This window comes from Pleurodeles waltl, chromosome 3_1 (assembly GCF_031143425.1).
Source record: "Pleurodeles waltl isolate 20211129_DDA chromosome 3_1, aPleWal1.hap1.20221129, whole genome shotgun sequence".
NCBI lineage: Eukaryota > Metazoa > Chordata > Amphibia > Caudata > Salamandridae > Pleurodeles > Pleurodeles waltl.
The window spans coordinates 667,579,068-667,597,455 of NC_090440.1; the positions used below are offsets into that span (position 1 = coordinate 667,579,068).

General features: G+C 44.4%; 1 protein-coding gene across 1 annotated transcript in view; it reads right to left on the reverse strand.

Annotated features, from left to right (window-relative positions):
* The window catches only part of RIC8A (RIC8 guanine nucleotide exchange factor A), a 150,538-nt gene that overhangs the window by 109,216 nt on the left and 22,934 nt on the right, over nt 1-18,388 (reverse strand). The window contains exon 3 of the mRNA XM_069223212.1: nt 7,340-7,936. Coding sequence (XP_069079313.1) covers nt 7,340-7,936 — 597 coding nt within the window. The remainder of the gene's footprint in view (nt 1-7,339; nt 7,937-18,388) is intronic.

Below are 18,388 nucleotides of genomic sequence, written 5' to 3' on the forward strand. Positions count from 1 at the left end.
ACCATACCTTGAGAAGAGAAATGAGTGGTATAGCCCTGCACTTAACAGGGTGAAATGACCATCATAGTGACTTGGCGACCCTTTGAAAAAAAGTGCCACCAGCTCAGAAGTTTACCACAGCAGAGCCAATGAAGGCTGCATCAGTGTAAACATGGCCCTTGCACCAACTCTAAATAAAATGGGGGAACAGCTATTTTGGTGGGGAGGAATCCCCCATTGTGCCAAACTCTAAATAAGGCCCTTAGTTTCACCTCTGTCTTTGCCCGAAGTGGCTTGAAGCTGCCAGCATGCAGTATATAGTTCCAAAGAAAACACCAAAACAATCTGACATACAGCCAAATTTCATTCTTTAAAGCAGCGGTTCCCAACCTGTGGTCCGCATCCCCCTCTAGGGGTCCATGACACATTCGCAGGGGGCCTGCGGGCCTGGGCTGGCAGGAAAGCACTTCTCGAAAGAAACACATGCATGTTTTTTAATTGATGACTTCCTTTGTGCAGCAGTTTTAAAAGCACTGCAAAGTTTCTTGTACATCCAGCAGCTTTTTGGCAAAAATGAAAGTGTCAATATAGCTCTGGCGAGTAATGTACCTGCTGGAGAGATGGGGGTTTTGTCTAGTGACAGTTTTGACTCATCTAAGATGGTACAGATGGTTAATATGCCTGCTGCAAAGAACATGCATCATACAAAGAACAGTATTTTATGTGTATAGCACAGTGGGTTACTGCTTTTGTCACAGATTATTTTGTTACTGTGCAGTTCCAGTCGTAATCTAGAACAGTGAGCTGTGAAATGCCATCAAAGAGCTGCATGCAAACTACATAACACAAATTAGGAAGTTATATTTTTTCCCTAGTCTGCCTTTTTTCTTAAGGTGCTAAAAAAGGTTTGCTTGCATTGAAATACATACTTATTATTAAAGGCAATGCTAACCACTGTGTTATGTTTTGAATCCCGAGTTTGTGCTTCTCCAGATCAAGCCCTCTTAGAAAATGCCTCCCAGTATGGATGACATGTGAATCCAACACTTTGTTGTCCTCTGTAAAGTGCTCCAACACCCTACACTGGTATGAGGGGTGATATAAAACAAATGAATTACATGTGACAGAGAAGCTATGGAAAGTTCAGAGGTCCTTATGGTTTTACTTCCTTTCTCCACAACATATTTATGTGAAAAAGCTTTCTCAGATTTTATGTACCTAAAAAATAACAACAGAAATCGCTTGGGAAATGTAGAATCTGCCCAAGGATTCAGCTTTCCTAAATAAAACCAAGCATTGAAAAGTTAGTCGCCAAGCTGTAACGACATCCTTCTCAATAAAATGTTTAGAGTTTTGCATATTTTTTCAATATAAAATATTTAAATCTTTAGTAGTTCGAGTTTTTTTTAGTGTGTACTTGTCTGAGCATTTTTTGCGAATTACTGTTTTAATGTTTGAAATTTACACTGTACAAATTTCTTGGGGGGACGCCGCTTCCAGTAGTGATTCATTGGGGGTCTCCAGGAGTCAAAAGGTTGGGAACCACTGCTTTAGAGGATAGGACAGGCTGGAGGTAGTTTAGGTATATTGGCTTGAGGTCAGGAGAAGAGAAACAGGGCTGCAAACCTTCCACCTTTGTATGTAAAAAAAAAACATATTTTTGCTTTGGAAACCTTATTTTGATTTCAGACTAAGCCTGGGTTTGTCAAATGCAGCATAATTATGATACTGTTTATAATAGGTTGACACTGCAATTCCACTGCATATTGGAAACACTATTATATGCACTACTTATGTTAATGCTACAATGACAAACTGGTAACCATGCTGTCTGCTTGGTGTCTCACTCGTGCCCCTTTCAAGATTGTACCCTTTCTCTACCCATACCAAGCTAATTGCAATAACTAAGACAGACATTTAGAAACAACAATAATTGAGTATACAGTTGTTCTCCTCAAAAGAATCCTGAAGAAATTTGTAATATGCATATTATGTGTAATTTTGCATGATGTGTCTTGCACCTTCAGGATGTAAAAAACAACATTTATATTTTAGTGACTTTGACACTATAACTGCTGGGGATGTCAGACCAGAATTGAAAGCATGTTTTTTGTAATTATGGCATGCGCTATTAAGACGCACTGTTTCTGTTGATGTGGTCATGCACCGCAATTCACCCAAAATGCCAGTGGGTAGCAAAATAGACATCACACACCCTTTGGCCTTGACATCATATAAGGAGACACCATGTGACCTTTGATCCAAATCTTCTCAGGAAGTGAAGTCACATGATCTTAATTCTCATAACATCACAATACCTAATATCGCTCAAGCCCCAATATAACCGCATTATTACTGTAAGAACACTGCAAAAACAAATGTCCATCTTAAACACTACCTATACTAAGGTGCTGGTATGATATGGCAGGGGAACTTTACATGTGTCTCTTTGAACTATATGAAATATTATGAGCTTGCCTGGAGAATATATAGTGCCACAAAACAGCACTTGGAACCTAAATTAGTTATACCACAAAAGTTATGATTGAATAATTTACCTAGTATATACCACAACGAGAAGTTGGTTGTCCGTGTGAGACAGGCAAATAGTAAAAAGTACTCGTAGAGGCACTTTTTAGCTGCTGTTCTTTCAGTGACAGCTGATGAGCTTAGAACGTGGTTGGGCGTAATACTTGCCCTGAATGAGAGAGTGAAACAAGTGAGCCTGTCCTCTTCTAGGTTCAAGTACTGCATCTTAAATCACATTTTTCACATATGTTTGCTAAAAAGCCATAGGCTCTGCATCCACTATTAAATATTCAAGTCTTTCATGGTGTGCCAGGCCAATGAAACCTGTTGCTCTCCATGAGTTGGCACAGTTGTTTAAAACAAATATGCAATGGGCGTGTGTCCCCATATGTCAAAGACTTCCTAAATTGTGTGAGGACCAGCATTTTGTGATGGGTGTCGCCCATATGCCCAAGGTACCACTTTTGGCCAAAAATTACATAAATACGCTAGTGTCACAATTTTGCCATTAGTGCCATTCATAGATAATGGGCGACCATCCTGTCAAAAATTAACTCTAACAATGTTAGACATGCTCAACAGTTTAAACCTTCTGGTCTCACACATGTTCTATTAACTGCAGGACCACAGTTTGCAGGCAGAAGAGAATTCTGGCACAATGATGGAGAAGGATAGTGTGAAAGGTTGTCACTGCTGCTTTTTAGGTCGACTGCGCAAGCACTCTAGTCTGTTGTAATCTATCTGTGGGCTTTTAACCACACCCACTGCATGCCCATCACTATCACTCGTTCATGGGCTTCTCTTTCAAAAATCATTTGTTATCATTGGTAAATGCTTTACGTTTGTCCCTCCTTGGGGGCGTTTTGTTACCGCCTTGGCCATAGCCCCTTTTACATGGATAGTTGAAAGTTTGGCAATACGTTTGACTACAAACAAGCTTCATTTTCCTTTTTATGTCTCTCCTTCGAGCTCATGCTCATAGCTGCCGTGGCGCTTTGAATCAGCTCACTTATGTCAACTCTTTTACTTTCCATTTTCGAACTTGTGATCTGCAGATCGCATTAGATGTCAGTGGAGAGAATCAACTCGCTGACCATCTTGTCACAAGTGCATTACTCTACTCGTTATGCAGTGTGTGTGTTTCATGGGCACGTACATCTGAGACATCTTTCTTTAAATTCCTAGGCTGCTTTAAGCTGTTACTCCACTTACATGATATCCGTGGTCCATTTATTGCAGCAGCCAAGCCGTTAACATTTGCATTGAAGAAAGCCTCCCCTTAACCAATGAAAGTGCTTGACCATCCAAATATGTCTGCTCTTTTTTATATTGTTCACAGGCTTAAAATGCACTGCTCTCCTTCCCTTTGAAGTTTAAAACCATAGAGTTGTTAACACGCTTTGATCCATAATTTAGCCGTGCGTGGCTTTTGTTGACAATCACCGTCACGTTTAGACAGTTGGCAGCATCTGCTCTATTGGACATCTAGCATTTTAGATCCAATATTTGTGTGCCCCTACATCCTTCTGTAATACCTCACAGCCTCTCGGATATAATCTGCATTCTCATAGCTGATTTCATCTTTAAAATACTGTGTTAGTCCAATACAGGATTTGGTTTCTTAGCCATAGTGATTCTTAAAGTCTGTGTGTTTCGTTTGTGTGTTTAGTTCCTGTTCCCTAGTGCTGCCTAGAGATCTCCCTTAATGTGTCTCACGTGTCCTAAATCAGGATAACTAGAAATGCTATTGGCATAACCAATCGCAGTTATGAAATGCAACCTCCCCTTTCTCCTAAAGTCTTGTAAGGGTGCTTCTTCTCATTTTCACCACACACGTAGTTTTGAGCTCGCATATGCCTTTTTTTAAATATTTTCTTTTTCAGTACTCATGGTGTTTTTATTGTGCACAGACAACACTTTCCATATTTAATCACTAGCGTGACAGTGCGAGTTTACCCCATTTTACTTAGTAGTCAAGGTATTTTTTCACTAGTTAAATGCATTTTCAAACATGTAGGTTTCCGGCAAATATGTTCTCAATATATGCCTCTTTCAGTCCACTTGCAGGTGTAATTGATGCCAGTTTGATCCACTTTATGTTTAGCATTCCAGGGAACCTTTTATGACCTTGTGATCCTGAAAAACTGTAATTCAGTGCTTCCCAAATTTTTTGGAACCACAACCTCCTTTTTAGAACGACTGACTTTCGTCACCCACCTACATTTAATGCAGACGTGGCTCCTCCGCTTGGGCGGAGGAGCGTCTCTCCCTCCAGCAGCTGCAAACCTTTTACCATAAACGATAATAAACTATGTTTATTATTATTGTTTGGTAAAGGGGGGAGGGGCACAGGCTCTGACGAGCACTGAGGGGGAGTGCACAGCACAGCACTCCCCCTCACTGGGCATGTATCCTTCTCCGGCTTGCCAAACACACATGCGCAGTAGGCTCTCTCCAGCCGGGCACTGTGTTGCTGGAGAGAACAGGCACAGGCTGCCTGTCTGCCTAGGAGTGCCCTGGCTGGGCGCTCCCAGCCATTCTTAACACTGCTCTGAGCAGTGTAAGGATTGGCCGCAGGGCAGGCTGGGAGCCTATGTCTGCAACCTGTCTGTAGCCTAGGATAGGAGAAGCGCGGTAGTGACGACAGTGGCAGCGGCGGCAAAGGTAAGGTTTTTTTTTTTTTTATTAATTCCCCTCCGAACACCTATTTACCACTGCGAGCTGCTCCTGATTTAATGGCCATGAGGTGGGCATTTTCTTAATGTAACTAAAGCACAGCGTGACAGTGCGCTGCCATTTACTTACAACGCATTTTTAGGTCACATGTGCAAGCGCTTTGACCTGTTGTAAGTATTGTGGGCCTTTAACCACGCCCATCACTTTCACTTGTTTGTGGGCTTGCCTTTCAAATATCTTTTGTTCTCATTGGTAAATGCGTTATGTTTGTCCCTCCTTGGGGTGGTTTTGTTACCGCCTTGCAGACTGCCCCTGTGACATGGATATTTGCACGATTGCTGATACATTTGACTGTGAGCAACATTTTTTTTTTTTTTGTGTCTCTCCTTCGCACCCATGCCTATGGCAGCCATGGTGATTTGAATCTGCTTGCTTCTGTCAACTGTTTTACTTTTCATTTTCTATTTAAGTGGCAAGAAAAATCCAGGTAGAAATTTACAACGCAAATAGCTCTAACTCGAGCAAACGTGAGACCCATTGCATTGCAAATGATTGTTTATTTTAATATGCCACAGAATCTAATAAAATCTGTGAAGGCCAGGGTTGAGTCATGGCACCAAGGAGGCATCATCTGTCGGGCGTGTACATTGTCTCTTGTAGCACTGCCTCAGGCCTTCAAAGTGCTGTTTGTTCAAATCATGACTGGTATATTCTTACAGCAGATGTTTTATAATTTCTTATTACAATTTTGTAACCACACTTTCAACATAACTGGGGCCCACACAGACGTGACAGCTGTCACACACTCGGGTAGGACAAGTCAGACAACTGATGTGAGACAGTTGCATGGACATACACAACTTCAAAAACAGCTTTAAAAGCTGTTTTGGGGGTGCAGCTCTATATTGCCACCATAATCACGGCATCGGACAGAGCAGCCAGGTACATACAGCATGCTGTGTCCCGCCCTTGCTAAATAAATTAGCCAATGGGAAGCGGGGATTCATGGACTCTAACGCAAGTTCTTGAAAAGCACAGTGATACGGAGCTCTCTGTTTGGTGATTGCAGCACAGTCTCTGCAGGCAGCCTCAATCCGCTGCAATTCTGTGCTGGCTCTGAGGCTTGGCCCTTCCTTTCGAAGGTCAGCAGGGCAGCTATATTCATCGTGGTTTAGGTCGCCTATGCACCTTTGCCATAGTTAGATATTTTGAGGCATGTCTTAGAACTACTTTTGCCACTTCTGAGTTCAGGAGTCGCAGAAGCAGTGCTAGGTGTCGCAAAAGACAGCCAGGGCTCGCAACTGTGACCCCCTGAAACCCGTAAAATGACATCCATGGGAGTGACCTATTTGCAGGACATTTCCCATCAGACATCCATTATATGTGTTCCGATACTGAATTAATATTTGTATCCTTAGCATGCTAGAACCACCACACCATTTGTTGCAAAGTTATTTCGAGGCAACTACCTTGTTTGCCAGTTATTTAGTCCTGATAGCTTTGTGCATGGATGTAGGTCACTCATCACATATGGGAACTTGTCAATGTCTGGTGCTAACAACTACAGTTTTATTTTGATTTTGAATAGCGCAGATTTCTGGAAGAGTAATACACAGGTGGTAATATTGTCAACTGATTTGCACTCACTTCCTTGATCTCAGGAGGAATGGAATATGTATTAGGAATCAAACCCAACACTTGATAGTTACAAACCCTAAACCCCGTATTCAGGTATGTCATCCCACAAGGACCAATTTCCTGAGACATTTACATGTGTGTAACTTAAAAAAGTAAATGGTGAGCAGACTGAAAGCATCCCCTTAATTAACAGTCCGACAGAAGTGTCTTTCTGAAGATGGAATTACAAATATTCAATGGGCTCATGTCTTTCACAGCAGGATTTTTTGGAGAATCAGCAAAAAGGGTCCTCGTCTTGAAATAACTATGTGAAAACCAGTTGTCATTCTGTTTTTCTTGTATTGGCTATAAGGATAGTTCAGCCCCTTTGCTTTAATGTTACCCATCTTCCATTTGCAACCTGTAAGCCTCTCTGTGAAATTCAGGGTCTAGTTGCACTGCAGGCTGGAACCCTCCCCCTGGGTATTTCTCAGCAGGAATTCAGCCCCCTCCCTTCATAGGTGTTGGACCCCCTTACCTCATCCAGCTGTTGCTGGCTGCTGTTGAAAGTAATGTTGAAAAGCACCTTGAGGATCTCCATGGCCAGCTCCATCCCATGTCGGGAGAGGTGCCCTGGTTTGCTTGCCAGGTCATATGGATCTGTCAACTGGGTGCCAAAGACTGCCTGCAGGGCATTGGTCATCAGACTTACACCCCGGAGCTCCTGGGCCAGCTGCTGCCGCACGTCTATTCTTAGGGCAGTCAGCAGGAAGAGCAAGCGCACATCTAAGAACTTAACCTCATGCATAAAGTTCTCCTCATGGTGGAGCCTGAGTCGGCGAGCCAGGCCCACAACAATGCCCAAATCAGCACTCTTTTGCTGCCCATCTGCACTGGTGAAGACCAGGTTGCACAGACACTTCAGTGCCTCCACCATCAAATCCTGGTCTGGCACTTTGAGGAATGACCCATCAATACCAGCATGATGAGCCAATGTCCGCAGGCCTGAATGGGTAACAAAGGGGTCCAGGACACGCTTGTCACGAGACAGGATACGGACAGTCTCCAAACAGGCTGTGTGGCAGGGGGGTTGTAGGTCACGTTCCAAGAGCTGAATGAGAAGAGTACCCAACACCTGCAGAACAACAGAAGAAATTAAGATATTACTATTACATACCACAAACTGAATTGTCTGTGGTTGTTAAATTATGATTACTCAACATTGTATCTACTGTGAAAGGATAAAAGGCTTTATTTACTGCCACAATTCAAATATTCAATAACCATCTTACAAACACACTGACAGGTATGTCCCCTGCATGGTGAATGGGCCTGTGTCCATACCACGGGTGCATCACTTAAAGTGGTGGTGGCAATGACTATACTATGAGTATGTAGCAAATGTAAGCCTGTACAATAGCATGGCTGTGCATTGTGAGAATCTTAGTATTATGGCCAATAGGACCCATTTGAGATGCTGCTGGCTAAATAGGTATCGTACAAGATAGAGGATTGATGTAGTTCCCACTCAGACAGTGGAAGAGTATCACATGCATTCCTGTGGCTGGATGATGGAGATTCAAACAGTGAAGTGGAGAGGATGAAAATAGGACTATTTTTAGAAATTGAATGAAAAACTTGTTAACAAAATACTGTTGATTAGTTCTTCTTGAGCGCTGCCATTTGTTAAATTATATGGGTAAGTGGTGTGACTGCAGTTTCTGTTGTTTAAAGTGAGGAGGTATCTAGACATGGCCAGTTTTTAGTCTGTTCTGGGTTACTGCTTCAGGAAGGCTGATGACATCCAGGTACGCAAATCCCACACTCCATACTTTGATCCTGCCTCATTGTTACCTGCTGTGATTGCCATCAGCTAGCAAAAAGCTTGTGTCTGAGGAACAGGCAGAAAATGGCATTTGAAAGAGAACCATCACAAACTGTGTATAGAAAAGCAGGATCCAAGTCACCTTAATACGTTCCAGTGCTACATTCTGAACGGCCAAGGAAGGGGGTTTTCCACAGGTTTACTCTGTGACCAGGGCTAATGATTGCATGACAGCCAGTCTGCCAAATGTGTTTTCTGCCTAGTGCCTAGAAGCCTGTGTGACTCCTGAAAGAGGGATGGAGAGTGCCTAGCAATGTAGGAGGAGAGACTGGCCAGGAGAAGCCCAGCACGTTTCCAGTGCGAAGAACACCCTGAGAAAGATGACTGCTATACAGTGTGCCACTCTGGTCTTTCTGAGCAGTTCCTCTGTGAACTGCACCAAACCTTTGCAAGTATGAGCACCACTGTCACTTTGTAGTCTGCAGTTGGCCTGTGAAACTTAGGCTTCCCCTGCTGATGCCAGGGAAGAGCAGCCATTTTATTGCTGAAGTGGATCTCAATTGGCTTGAAAGGCTGCAACTGTCATGCCTAGTCACCTGTCTGCACTTAGCCTGGAGGGCTGCAGTTGCCAAAGACATTGTGCCACTGTGCAGGACTAGTTGCACTGACTGCATCCATTGATTCCTGTTCCAGAGGGAGGTTACTGCTGAGCCACATGCAGTGAGAACCTGACACTACCAACATCGAGGAAAAGAGCTGTGCCCACAGCATCACCAAATCTGTAACAACCATCAAGCAGGTAAATTAGGGTGAATTCTAATGGGACTAACAACCCACAGAGGAATCTGGTGTAAGGAATTGAGGCTTTTGGTCCTAGTGAAAGTACGTGGTGAGAACTGTTGAAATGAGTTGCACACCTAACTAATAGGGTACATAGAAGTAATCTGTACCTGTGCCATATTACTGCCTATGCCAGCATCATCCTGGGGGACAGTAGACAACAGAGATCTTCTATAACAGGGAGCGGGTACAGAGAGAGAGTGTACCACTTGTTGTGCGCTACTTATTTAGGTAAAAAGACTGCGTGTTTTAAGGTGGCAGCATCACCGCGTGTGGGTGTCTGAGTCAGTCCCACACCATCTTGAAGCTGTCAGCCTGATTCCAGGCTAGCTCACAGTACCTCAATCAAACTTAAAGGGTGGAGGTGATTTGTGGCAACCTAAACATGACACTTTTATTCCTCGAGGAGGTTGTGGTGAACAGATCATATCTCTTTCGATCATTTACAAACATTCACACATGCCAAAGCTGAATAAGCGATGCAAAATGGATTGCAATGCATTTATTGAAGTAATTGCATCCTGTTATAAAAACCATGGGCTGCGATAATAAGACAGATGAAACATACAACAGTGATCACCATTATGTTTAGGGTAAAGAAGATAAACAACCCCACCATCTTTGTATGATCCTAGAGGCCTACATATTTCCTACCTACACCCTACACACCTACACCTAACATCTGAGAGGATAGTGGTTGCAACCCTTCTGCCTATTCTGGTCTAAGAGGAGGTCCCCGAAACCATACATGAAAAGGCTGCCAGGGGTCTGCCTGTTGTCTGGATAGCAATCCTCTCAGGTGGGTGACGATTCAGTGCCAGGATCAGCAAAGCTGTCAGTGGAATGGTGTATGTCGCAGGACAGCCATAACTGGAATGTCCTCTGCGCCCCCTTAGGCCTACGTGGTGTTTATGTAATAAATCCTACAATGTTCTAGGAACAGGCCTGATGTGATAATATGTCTGAAAATGGGGAATGGCTCCTAAGTTTCTGGAGCGGAAATCATAGCATTTCATGTACCAAACAGGACCGCCTTCAACAGGGCACAAAGTGAAATATGTTCAAACGACTGATAAAATGTGCAGAGCTAAAAACTATGGCGGTCATTCTGACCCTGGCGGTCAAAGACCGCCAGGGCGGAGGACCGCGGGAGCACCGCCGACAGGCCGGCGGTGCTCCAATGGGCATTCCGACCGCGGCGGTAAAGCCGCGGTCGGACCGGCAACACTGGCGGTCACCCGCCAGTGTACCGCCGCCCATTGGAATCCTCCAAGGCGGCGCAGCTAGCTGCGCCGCCGAGGGGATTCCGACCCCCCCTACCGCCATCCAGTTCCCGGCGGTCCGCCCGCCGGGAACCGGATGGCGGTAGGGGGGGTCGCGGGGCCCCTGGGGGCCCCTGCAGTGCCCATGCCACTGGCATGGGCACTGCAGGGGCCCCCGTAAGAGGGCCCCTAAATGTATTTCACTGTCTGCTGCGCAGACAGTGAAATACGCGACGGGTGCAACTGCACCCGTCGCACAGCTTTCACTCCGCCGGCTCGATTCCGAGCCGGCTTCATCGTGGAAGCCTCTTTCCCGCTGGGCTGGCGGGCGGCCTGAAGGCGGCCGCCCGCCAGCCCAGCGGGAATGTCAGAATTACCGCCGCGGTCTTTCGACCGCGGAACGGTAACCTGACGGCGGGACTTTGGCGGGCGGCCTCCGCCGCCCGCCAAGGTCAGAATGAGGGCCTATGTCTTCTCAGAAAGTAGCAGCCGATTAAAATATAAACAAGCTAAAAGCTGGCTGTGCTAAATAGAAATTAATAAAACGTGTCTATGTGTCCAACCCAGGCACACCTTACTGAAGATTAGAAATGAGATTACTCCCTGTAACCGTGATTCCTTTTGAACTTTATCATATTTCATTTTGCTGTGAAATTAAAGTACTTACTTTTATGAAAAGATGAACACTTGGCTGGACAATACATTTTTGGTTCTGACGGTTGACTGTTGATTTCTGAGCCATTGTTCCCCCAACACTGCCTCCCTGAAAGCAGCTTGACTGCTCGCTCTTGCTACCCTGACAGTCAAGTCCATAAAGGCTTGGCCTTGGCCCAGTTTGCAAAACCATAGTAGGACAGACCCCAGAACACCAGTACCAAACAACCTCAACCACCATGGCTTGGTCTAGTAGCCACTGTCTGCCGATGCCGCACTCCACCGCCCCAATAGCCTTCTGACTGGGGTCTGATGCAACCACTATCTGTGACCTGCTCCTTCAGACATCTGGCCCTAAGTCTCTTTTACGCGGAGAAGCCAACATGAAGGGTGATATAGCAGGCAATGGATGTGGCTTGAGTTGGTGATATTCAGCGTGAAGATCAAACATGAGGGGAATGTGCACTCCCCAGATATCAGCAATGATGTTGCAAACTGCCAGGGACATTTGCAGATGATGGTCTTGTTAGTAAAGTCCATGTCCACACAAAAGTATATTTAGTCAAAGTGTACAGTGTTGTTTTGACCTATAGGGCAATCAGGCAGTGCCTGACAGTCTGATCTGACAGACAGTGTGTGGGCCATTTTATGCTGGTTGCTGACCTGTTTTATGGTCTGATGGGCGATTTATACTGTTGATTTCTCTAATATTAAAACAAACATTGCCACTTTTATTTTGGTGCCCGGGCCTATTTACTGTTCCAATTCAACCTGTTAGTGCATCATCTCTGGGGCGACTACTACTGGAACACTATTTTAGTGTTGTCAAGCAGTTCTGGTTTTAGGAGTTACTTTCCTACCAGCAGTTGCACAAGATATGCTATGCATGTATCTGTGGCTTGATGAAGAGTGAAAATCTGGCTAAGGCAAACAAAAAATCTGTGTGTCCTCCAGTGTACCATTCCAGATGAACAACACTGTGAACTGAAATCCCTGCATATGTTCCTGAAGACTGGTGTTTAGTATGAGAACTTTACGAGTTACATGGTTGTGCAAAATCCAAGTAGTGTTTTCAATCCATAGTCAGTGATGTGAAATGGGGCTGTGGTGAGGTGGAGGAGGTACTGCCACACCTTTATATGTTTCTATACTATGCTGAAAGATCTATGTATGGGCGGAATCTGAGAACAACACCAGGGGCCTTTTCATTCACTGAAATCTCTAAGTCTATAAGGGCTGAGCCAAGCACATTGTCGATGGCTGCAAGGCAGTGTTGCTTGGCACCATTCATGTTCATCAGATTGAGGTTAGCTGAGATTCTAAAAATGAAATGGGCTCACTTCCCAGCAGGCTACATAAAATTCTGTGGAATATAGAGCAGTGGGTAGGTCTGGTGTCAGGGTGCTGAATGTGTGTTAAGGGCTGATACAGGTGCAGGTGGGCACTACAAGTCAACCTGACTGCTGTTCGTGCTGTTTTAGCTGCTCTTGCTTACCTGTCAAGAAGGAAGCTGAATATGGCATTACACACACCTACAAACAACTTCAAAATAGTTGACTGTGCCACAGGTCCTGCACTGCAAAGCACAATCCTTTGTAAGATCTGGAGCCTCAGCAATGATGGCACAATTGGGCTGCAGCAGAGGAATTTTAGTCATATGGGGGTTGGCTGTGCTTGTATTCTTCCATGTGTGCAGTGTCAGGTAGCTGTGGGTGTGTGACTGCCCGGTTACTGAGTCATCTTTAAGTGACAAGTGCTGCAAGCGAACATTGTTGTGCAGCACTTTGGTTTTCTCTCTGAAGTTGCACTGGGCGTTGTTGAGGATATTTTCCGGTGGCATGCTGAGGTGGAAAAATATACCATAACACTGGTTTTGAGTGACACCCAAAGATAATCTGGTCTCGTCCCATGACACACTCATTTTCCAAGTTAAGGTAGGAGGTTTGGTACCCTAGTCAGGTGTGGCAGGTGCCCATTGTAGCGTTTTCGACAGCCCAGGAGCATGCAGATGAATTACACCACATAGGAGCTGTGGTCAAACATTGTTTTGTTCCTCAGCATAGACTAACACTGTACATGGAGATTACATCATACTCTCCGTTAACCACACCCTACTACCTCCCAGTACATTACGTACTTCCTGTTCAGGGTCTGCCCGGAACTACGAGGATTCTAGTGCGCATAACATCGATCTGCTACATCTCCCACTATATTAAATAAAAAGGTGGCAGATATCATCAAGATCATATTTCCTTGATAAGTCAGTCTCACTTGTACTCCGGCTCTGGTGATCCGAGATGATCGAGGTCCACCCTGATTGGGCAATGGCGAGATAGGTTCAGGCGCTTGAGCTGGACCACTTCCTGTACAGTTTCATTAGTCAACAAGTGTTACGGTAGGTGTTTAAAATGTGATGTGTCCTGAGTGATGGATTGTCCAGGGCGATATGCTGTCACCATATGTCCTTTGCATACCACAACAGATCCGTGGCATAATGAGTTTTCATTTTATGTCTGTGTTTTTGCTTAACCAATGCCCAGTCTCTTTTGTCCAAAACATGTCTCCTGGGCATGGCGACGCTGATCTGCGTATGTTTTCATTTTCCTTTTCCGAACCACATCGGTCTCTCAAATCTTATCAGTATTCACGATCAATCTGGAGTCAATTGAGGTAGTTCTGTTCTACTGACGCTCCCAAGTAGCAAGATGGCTGGACTCTTACCAGCTGTAGAGTAAAGAGCTGATCGATAGACAAGGAGGGCCTGACAAATGGCTTGGTTTATATTGATTGCCTCCATGGGCACTTGTTGAATGACCCCCTTGAGGGCACTGTAGGAAAGTTCCCTTCTTTTTGGCATGGTTACTCCCACTTTTTGCCTGTTGCCAGTGTGTTTTGACTGTGTTCACTGAGATCCTGCTAACCAGGACCCCAGTGACTGTGCTCTCGCCATCTAAATTTGGTTGTTCCTGACTTAGTACACCCCACAATTGGCATACTGGTGCCCTCATGTAAGTCCCTAGTATATGGTACCTAGGTTCCCAGGGCATTGGGGCACCAGGGGTTACCCATGGGCTGCAACATGTATTATGCCACCCATGGGAGCCCATGCAAAATGTGACTGCAGGTCTGCCATTGCAGCCTGCGTGAAAAGATGCATGCACGCTTTAACTACAGGTCACTGCACCAATCACTCCTAGGGCAGGCCCTCCCAGCCTAGAGTGCAGGGTGCAAGGACCAGTGTTTAAGGTCACCCCTGCATGAGCAGAGGTGCCCCTACAAACTCCAGCTACATTTTCCTGGACTTCGTAAGTGCGGGGAAGCATTTTACCCGTGTGGTATCAAACATGTCGGATTCATACCCCAATACTGTTGCCAGTATTGGTTGTATGATTCCATGCACATACCAAATGTGGTTCTGTTAGGTATGTTTGGACTCTATGGTATTGTTAGGTTACTTTAGCGCATTAAGATGGCACATGACTTTAGCATGCATGTTTGGCGAGATGCCTGAGGTCATGGAGTACTCTCCTGAGATAACGAGTTCAGCCAATATATAGGGAACCCAATATTGATGATTTTATATAATCTGGAGATTTAACCCGCTTACTATGCAGGATGGTAGCATACTATTACAGGGATACTGTTTTTGATACTGACTAGCCCTGAAGAAGCCAGCTGCTACACGAGCGCGAAGAAGAAACATGTGTTGGCATCTTTTGTATATTGAACTATGGATTACTGATTAAAAATATATTACATACTGGAATGGTGTTATTTGTACACAAAGATTTTGGATTACCTATTGAAAAGGCATTTATATATTGGAATGAATTACATTTGGAACATTTATATACAGTGTGCTGAAGTTGTTGAAATTGTATGCTTTTAAGAAACATTTGGGTGTTTTTCCTTCCTTCTGGAGCATCAATCTTTGATTATGGTCTAGTTTTCTACGATTAACATACACAAGGGTGTAGGAGCCATTTATCCTAACCACCAATAGGATTTCAATTCTAAATTGCATGTTTAATGTCTTTGAAACTGTGGTCACATTCCAGAAACCATTGGAACGGTACATTTTGTTTTATCAAGTCTCTCAATGGGGCATTCATTGACGCAAAATTGTGAATGTATCTTGAGCAATAACTGGTCATGCCTAGAAAGATTTGCAGCACGGTAATGTCTTGGGGGGACGGGGCAGGTGGATGATAGTGCTTGCACTTGTCTGGGAATGGAATTGTTCCCCCATCTGAGAATATGTGCCCAAAAAACTTGTTTTTGGTTTTGTGTAACTCACACTTTGCTGCATTATGAGTGAGACCTGCATTAGAAGTAGGTGGCACACTTGGGTAAGGGCTTTGTCATATGCTTTATGTGTTCTCCTTAAAACTAGTATTTCATCACTGTAATTGAAAGCATGTGTAACAGGTTGGATCCCTCTGCACATAACATCCTGAAATATCTCAGCAGCCGAAGATACTCCAAAACTCAGGTCCTCATTTACAAGGCCCGTGGCGCAGGACAGCATAGCAAGTGCCTTGCTGTGCCACCTTCAGCCACTGAAAAAGGGAAGAGATCTGCGCTGGCGCAATAATTGCTGCCAACACAGACACCCGTGCACCATGCTGCAAGGGTGCCTGCATTGTGGGGATGATTGTTTTTGTGCAGGAAGGGAAACCTTCCTGCACAAAAGCAACCACAAGAGGTGTTTTCCTCTTTCTATTTGTGCAGCAGAATGCAGCACAAATAGAAAGAGGAAATAAAATGGAGAAATAAAGATATTTCTACCCGTCGCATCATTCTTACACCACCCCTGAAGTGGCGTAGGAATTTGACGCATTCCCAGACTTGTAAATCTGGGAATGTGTCAGATTCCTTCAGGTTCCATGTGTGTTGCGTAGGAACAGCCCAAGCAACACCTAGGTAATGCTCCTTTCACGCAGGGTTATGCTTGAAAGGGGTCCATATTTACAAGGCCATGAAAAGCCACACCTTGTAAATATGGACTGACACATAGAGCCACCAGAGCGTAAAAAAAACAATGACTTTCCTGTTGCGCAGTGTGCTGCTAGGGCCTCACAAATGAGACTGTCTCTAATATCTCAACAAACCAACATGAGAAAACACTTCGGCTCTGTTCAGTTGCATGATCATGTCCACTTATGTGTGGACCAGGATGTCTCTCCCTCTCAATGGCTTTGTTTGTTTGGAGCACTGCTGCAATACTGTCCTTTTTGGTACTACTACTGTGGGCAAAACCCAAGGCATGGGGCCTGTGGAGTGTTCAATGATGTCATGTTTAGGATGGCTTCCACCTCTTTCTCTACAGCTTCTTGTAGAGGAAAAGCAATTTTGCGGTGTCACTAACAGGGTGAACGTCTTCAGTGATATGAAGCTGTACTTTAATTTTCTTGGGTTTTCCCATGCCATGGAACAATTCCAGGAGTCACCGAGGTTGTAGTTGATGGATATTAAGCCCATGTCAGCAGCAGTGGCAAAACTGAGTAAATAGGCCCCCAACAAGGTCCTTTGTAGAACATGAATGGTGGCTTGCATTGATATATTTTTGTGTCGCATTGTCGCTATGAATGACCCTTGACTTTGCAATGGCTCAAAAGCAGCTCAGGTATACACCTTCATGCCTGATGGAGTGAGGTGAGACACAGGGGACAGGCTGTTAAATGTTTCTACTGGCATGATGTTAATCGATGCACCGTTGTCTATGATGAAAGTTATCGGATGATTGTTCACTTTCAACTTGATTTTGGGACAATGTCCAAATGATATTTATTGCTCTGTTTGGTGAACTTTCTTTGAACTGCGAACTTCTTTATGGGTAGCCAACCCCACATGTGCATGCCGTTTTTTGGTAGATGTCATCAGTGCACATCCATCTTCTTTGCTGGTATTCCATAGTGATGTTGAAGAAGCTTTGGAAGATTAGCTTGACGATTGATTTTGCCTGGTTTCTGCTTGTTGTAGCTGATGTTACTTTTCGGTTTTAAGGGCATGGCGCACATGTTTCTGGAATGTTTTCACAGCCATTTTCTCTTGCCATCTTGACGTACGTGAGATTTCTTTGGTTCGGCACACAGTTAGGGAATGGTTTTCTTTCCCACAACCTTTGCAAACTTCTCCTACAACGGAACATTTACCTTCATGGGGAAACAAAAATCGACATCAGAAGCATAGCTTTGTTTTCTTTGAAGATGTTGACCTATGTATATTTTATTTATGCTTGTGCTTGCTTTTCATGATCAATGCAGATTCATGGTGTGAGCTGTCCTGCTTCCATGTCAGCAGCTTGTCGATCTGCTCGTTCTTCTGCTCTCGCAGCCATCAGCATGTTCTCTAGACTGTGTGTTTCCCTTAGGATGCCCCTTCTAAATGAGTCTTAAAGGCAGCCATCAGTTATTCTGAGGAGCATGGCTTCTTTGTCAGAGAAGTCGCAAAACATTAAATGAGTGCATCAAGTCTTTCAACAAACTCATCCATTGTTCCATCAACCTATTGTCACACTTGGTTGAAGATTTACCTTTTATAGTCAACATTTGACATTGGATTAAACTTGGCCTCTAGTGCTTTTTTACCTTTTTGTATGATTTTGCATTGGTCTGTGATATTTTATTTAGCACTTCTTTCACTCCATCGCCTGCAAGGTTTTTTAAATATTTGATGATCTTCTTGTCATCTTCTTCCACTAGTGTATCTATGATGAATGGCATTGAATGTTTCGATCCAAGCTGTCTATCGAGCACCAATGTTTTGCTTCTTAGAAGTGTCGAAAGGCAGAGGTGGCTTCAGGAACACGGCTCCATTGTATTTCACAGTCCCTTCTGCCGCCATTGACAGCATGGGTTGTTCATACAGCTTTTACCACACAGGGTGGCACCCGCCAACTCCTGCAAGCAAAGGTCGCTGCTGCAGTATTCACTGCCATATACTTCAGTCGTATTTGCCGGTAAGTAAGTTCTCTGTTTCTCGTACCTTGCTGATGTGATCATTA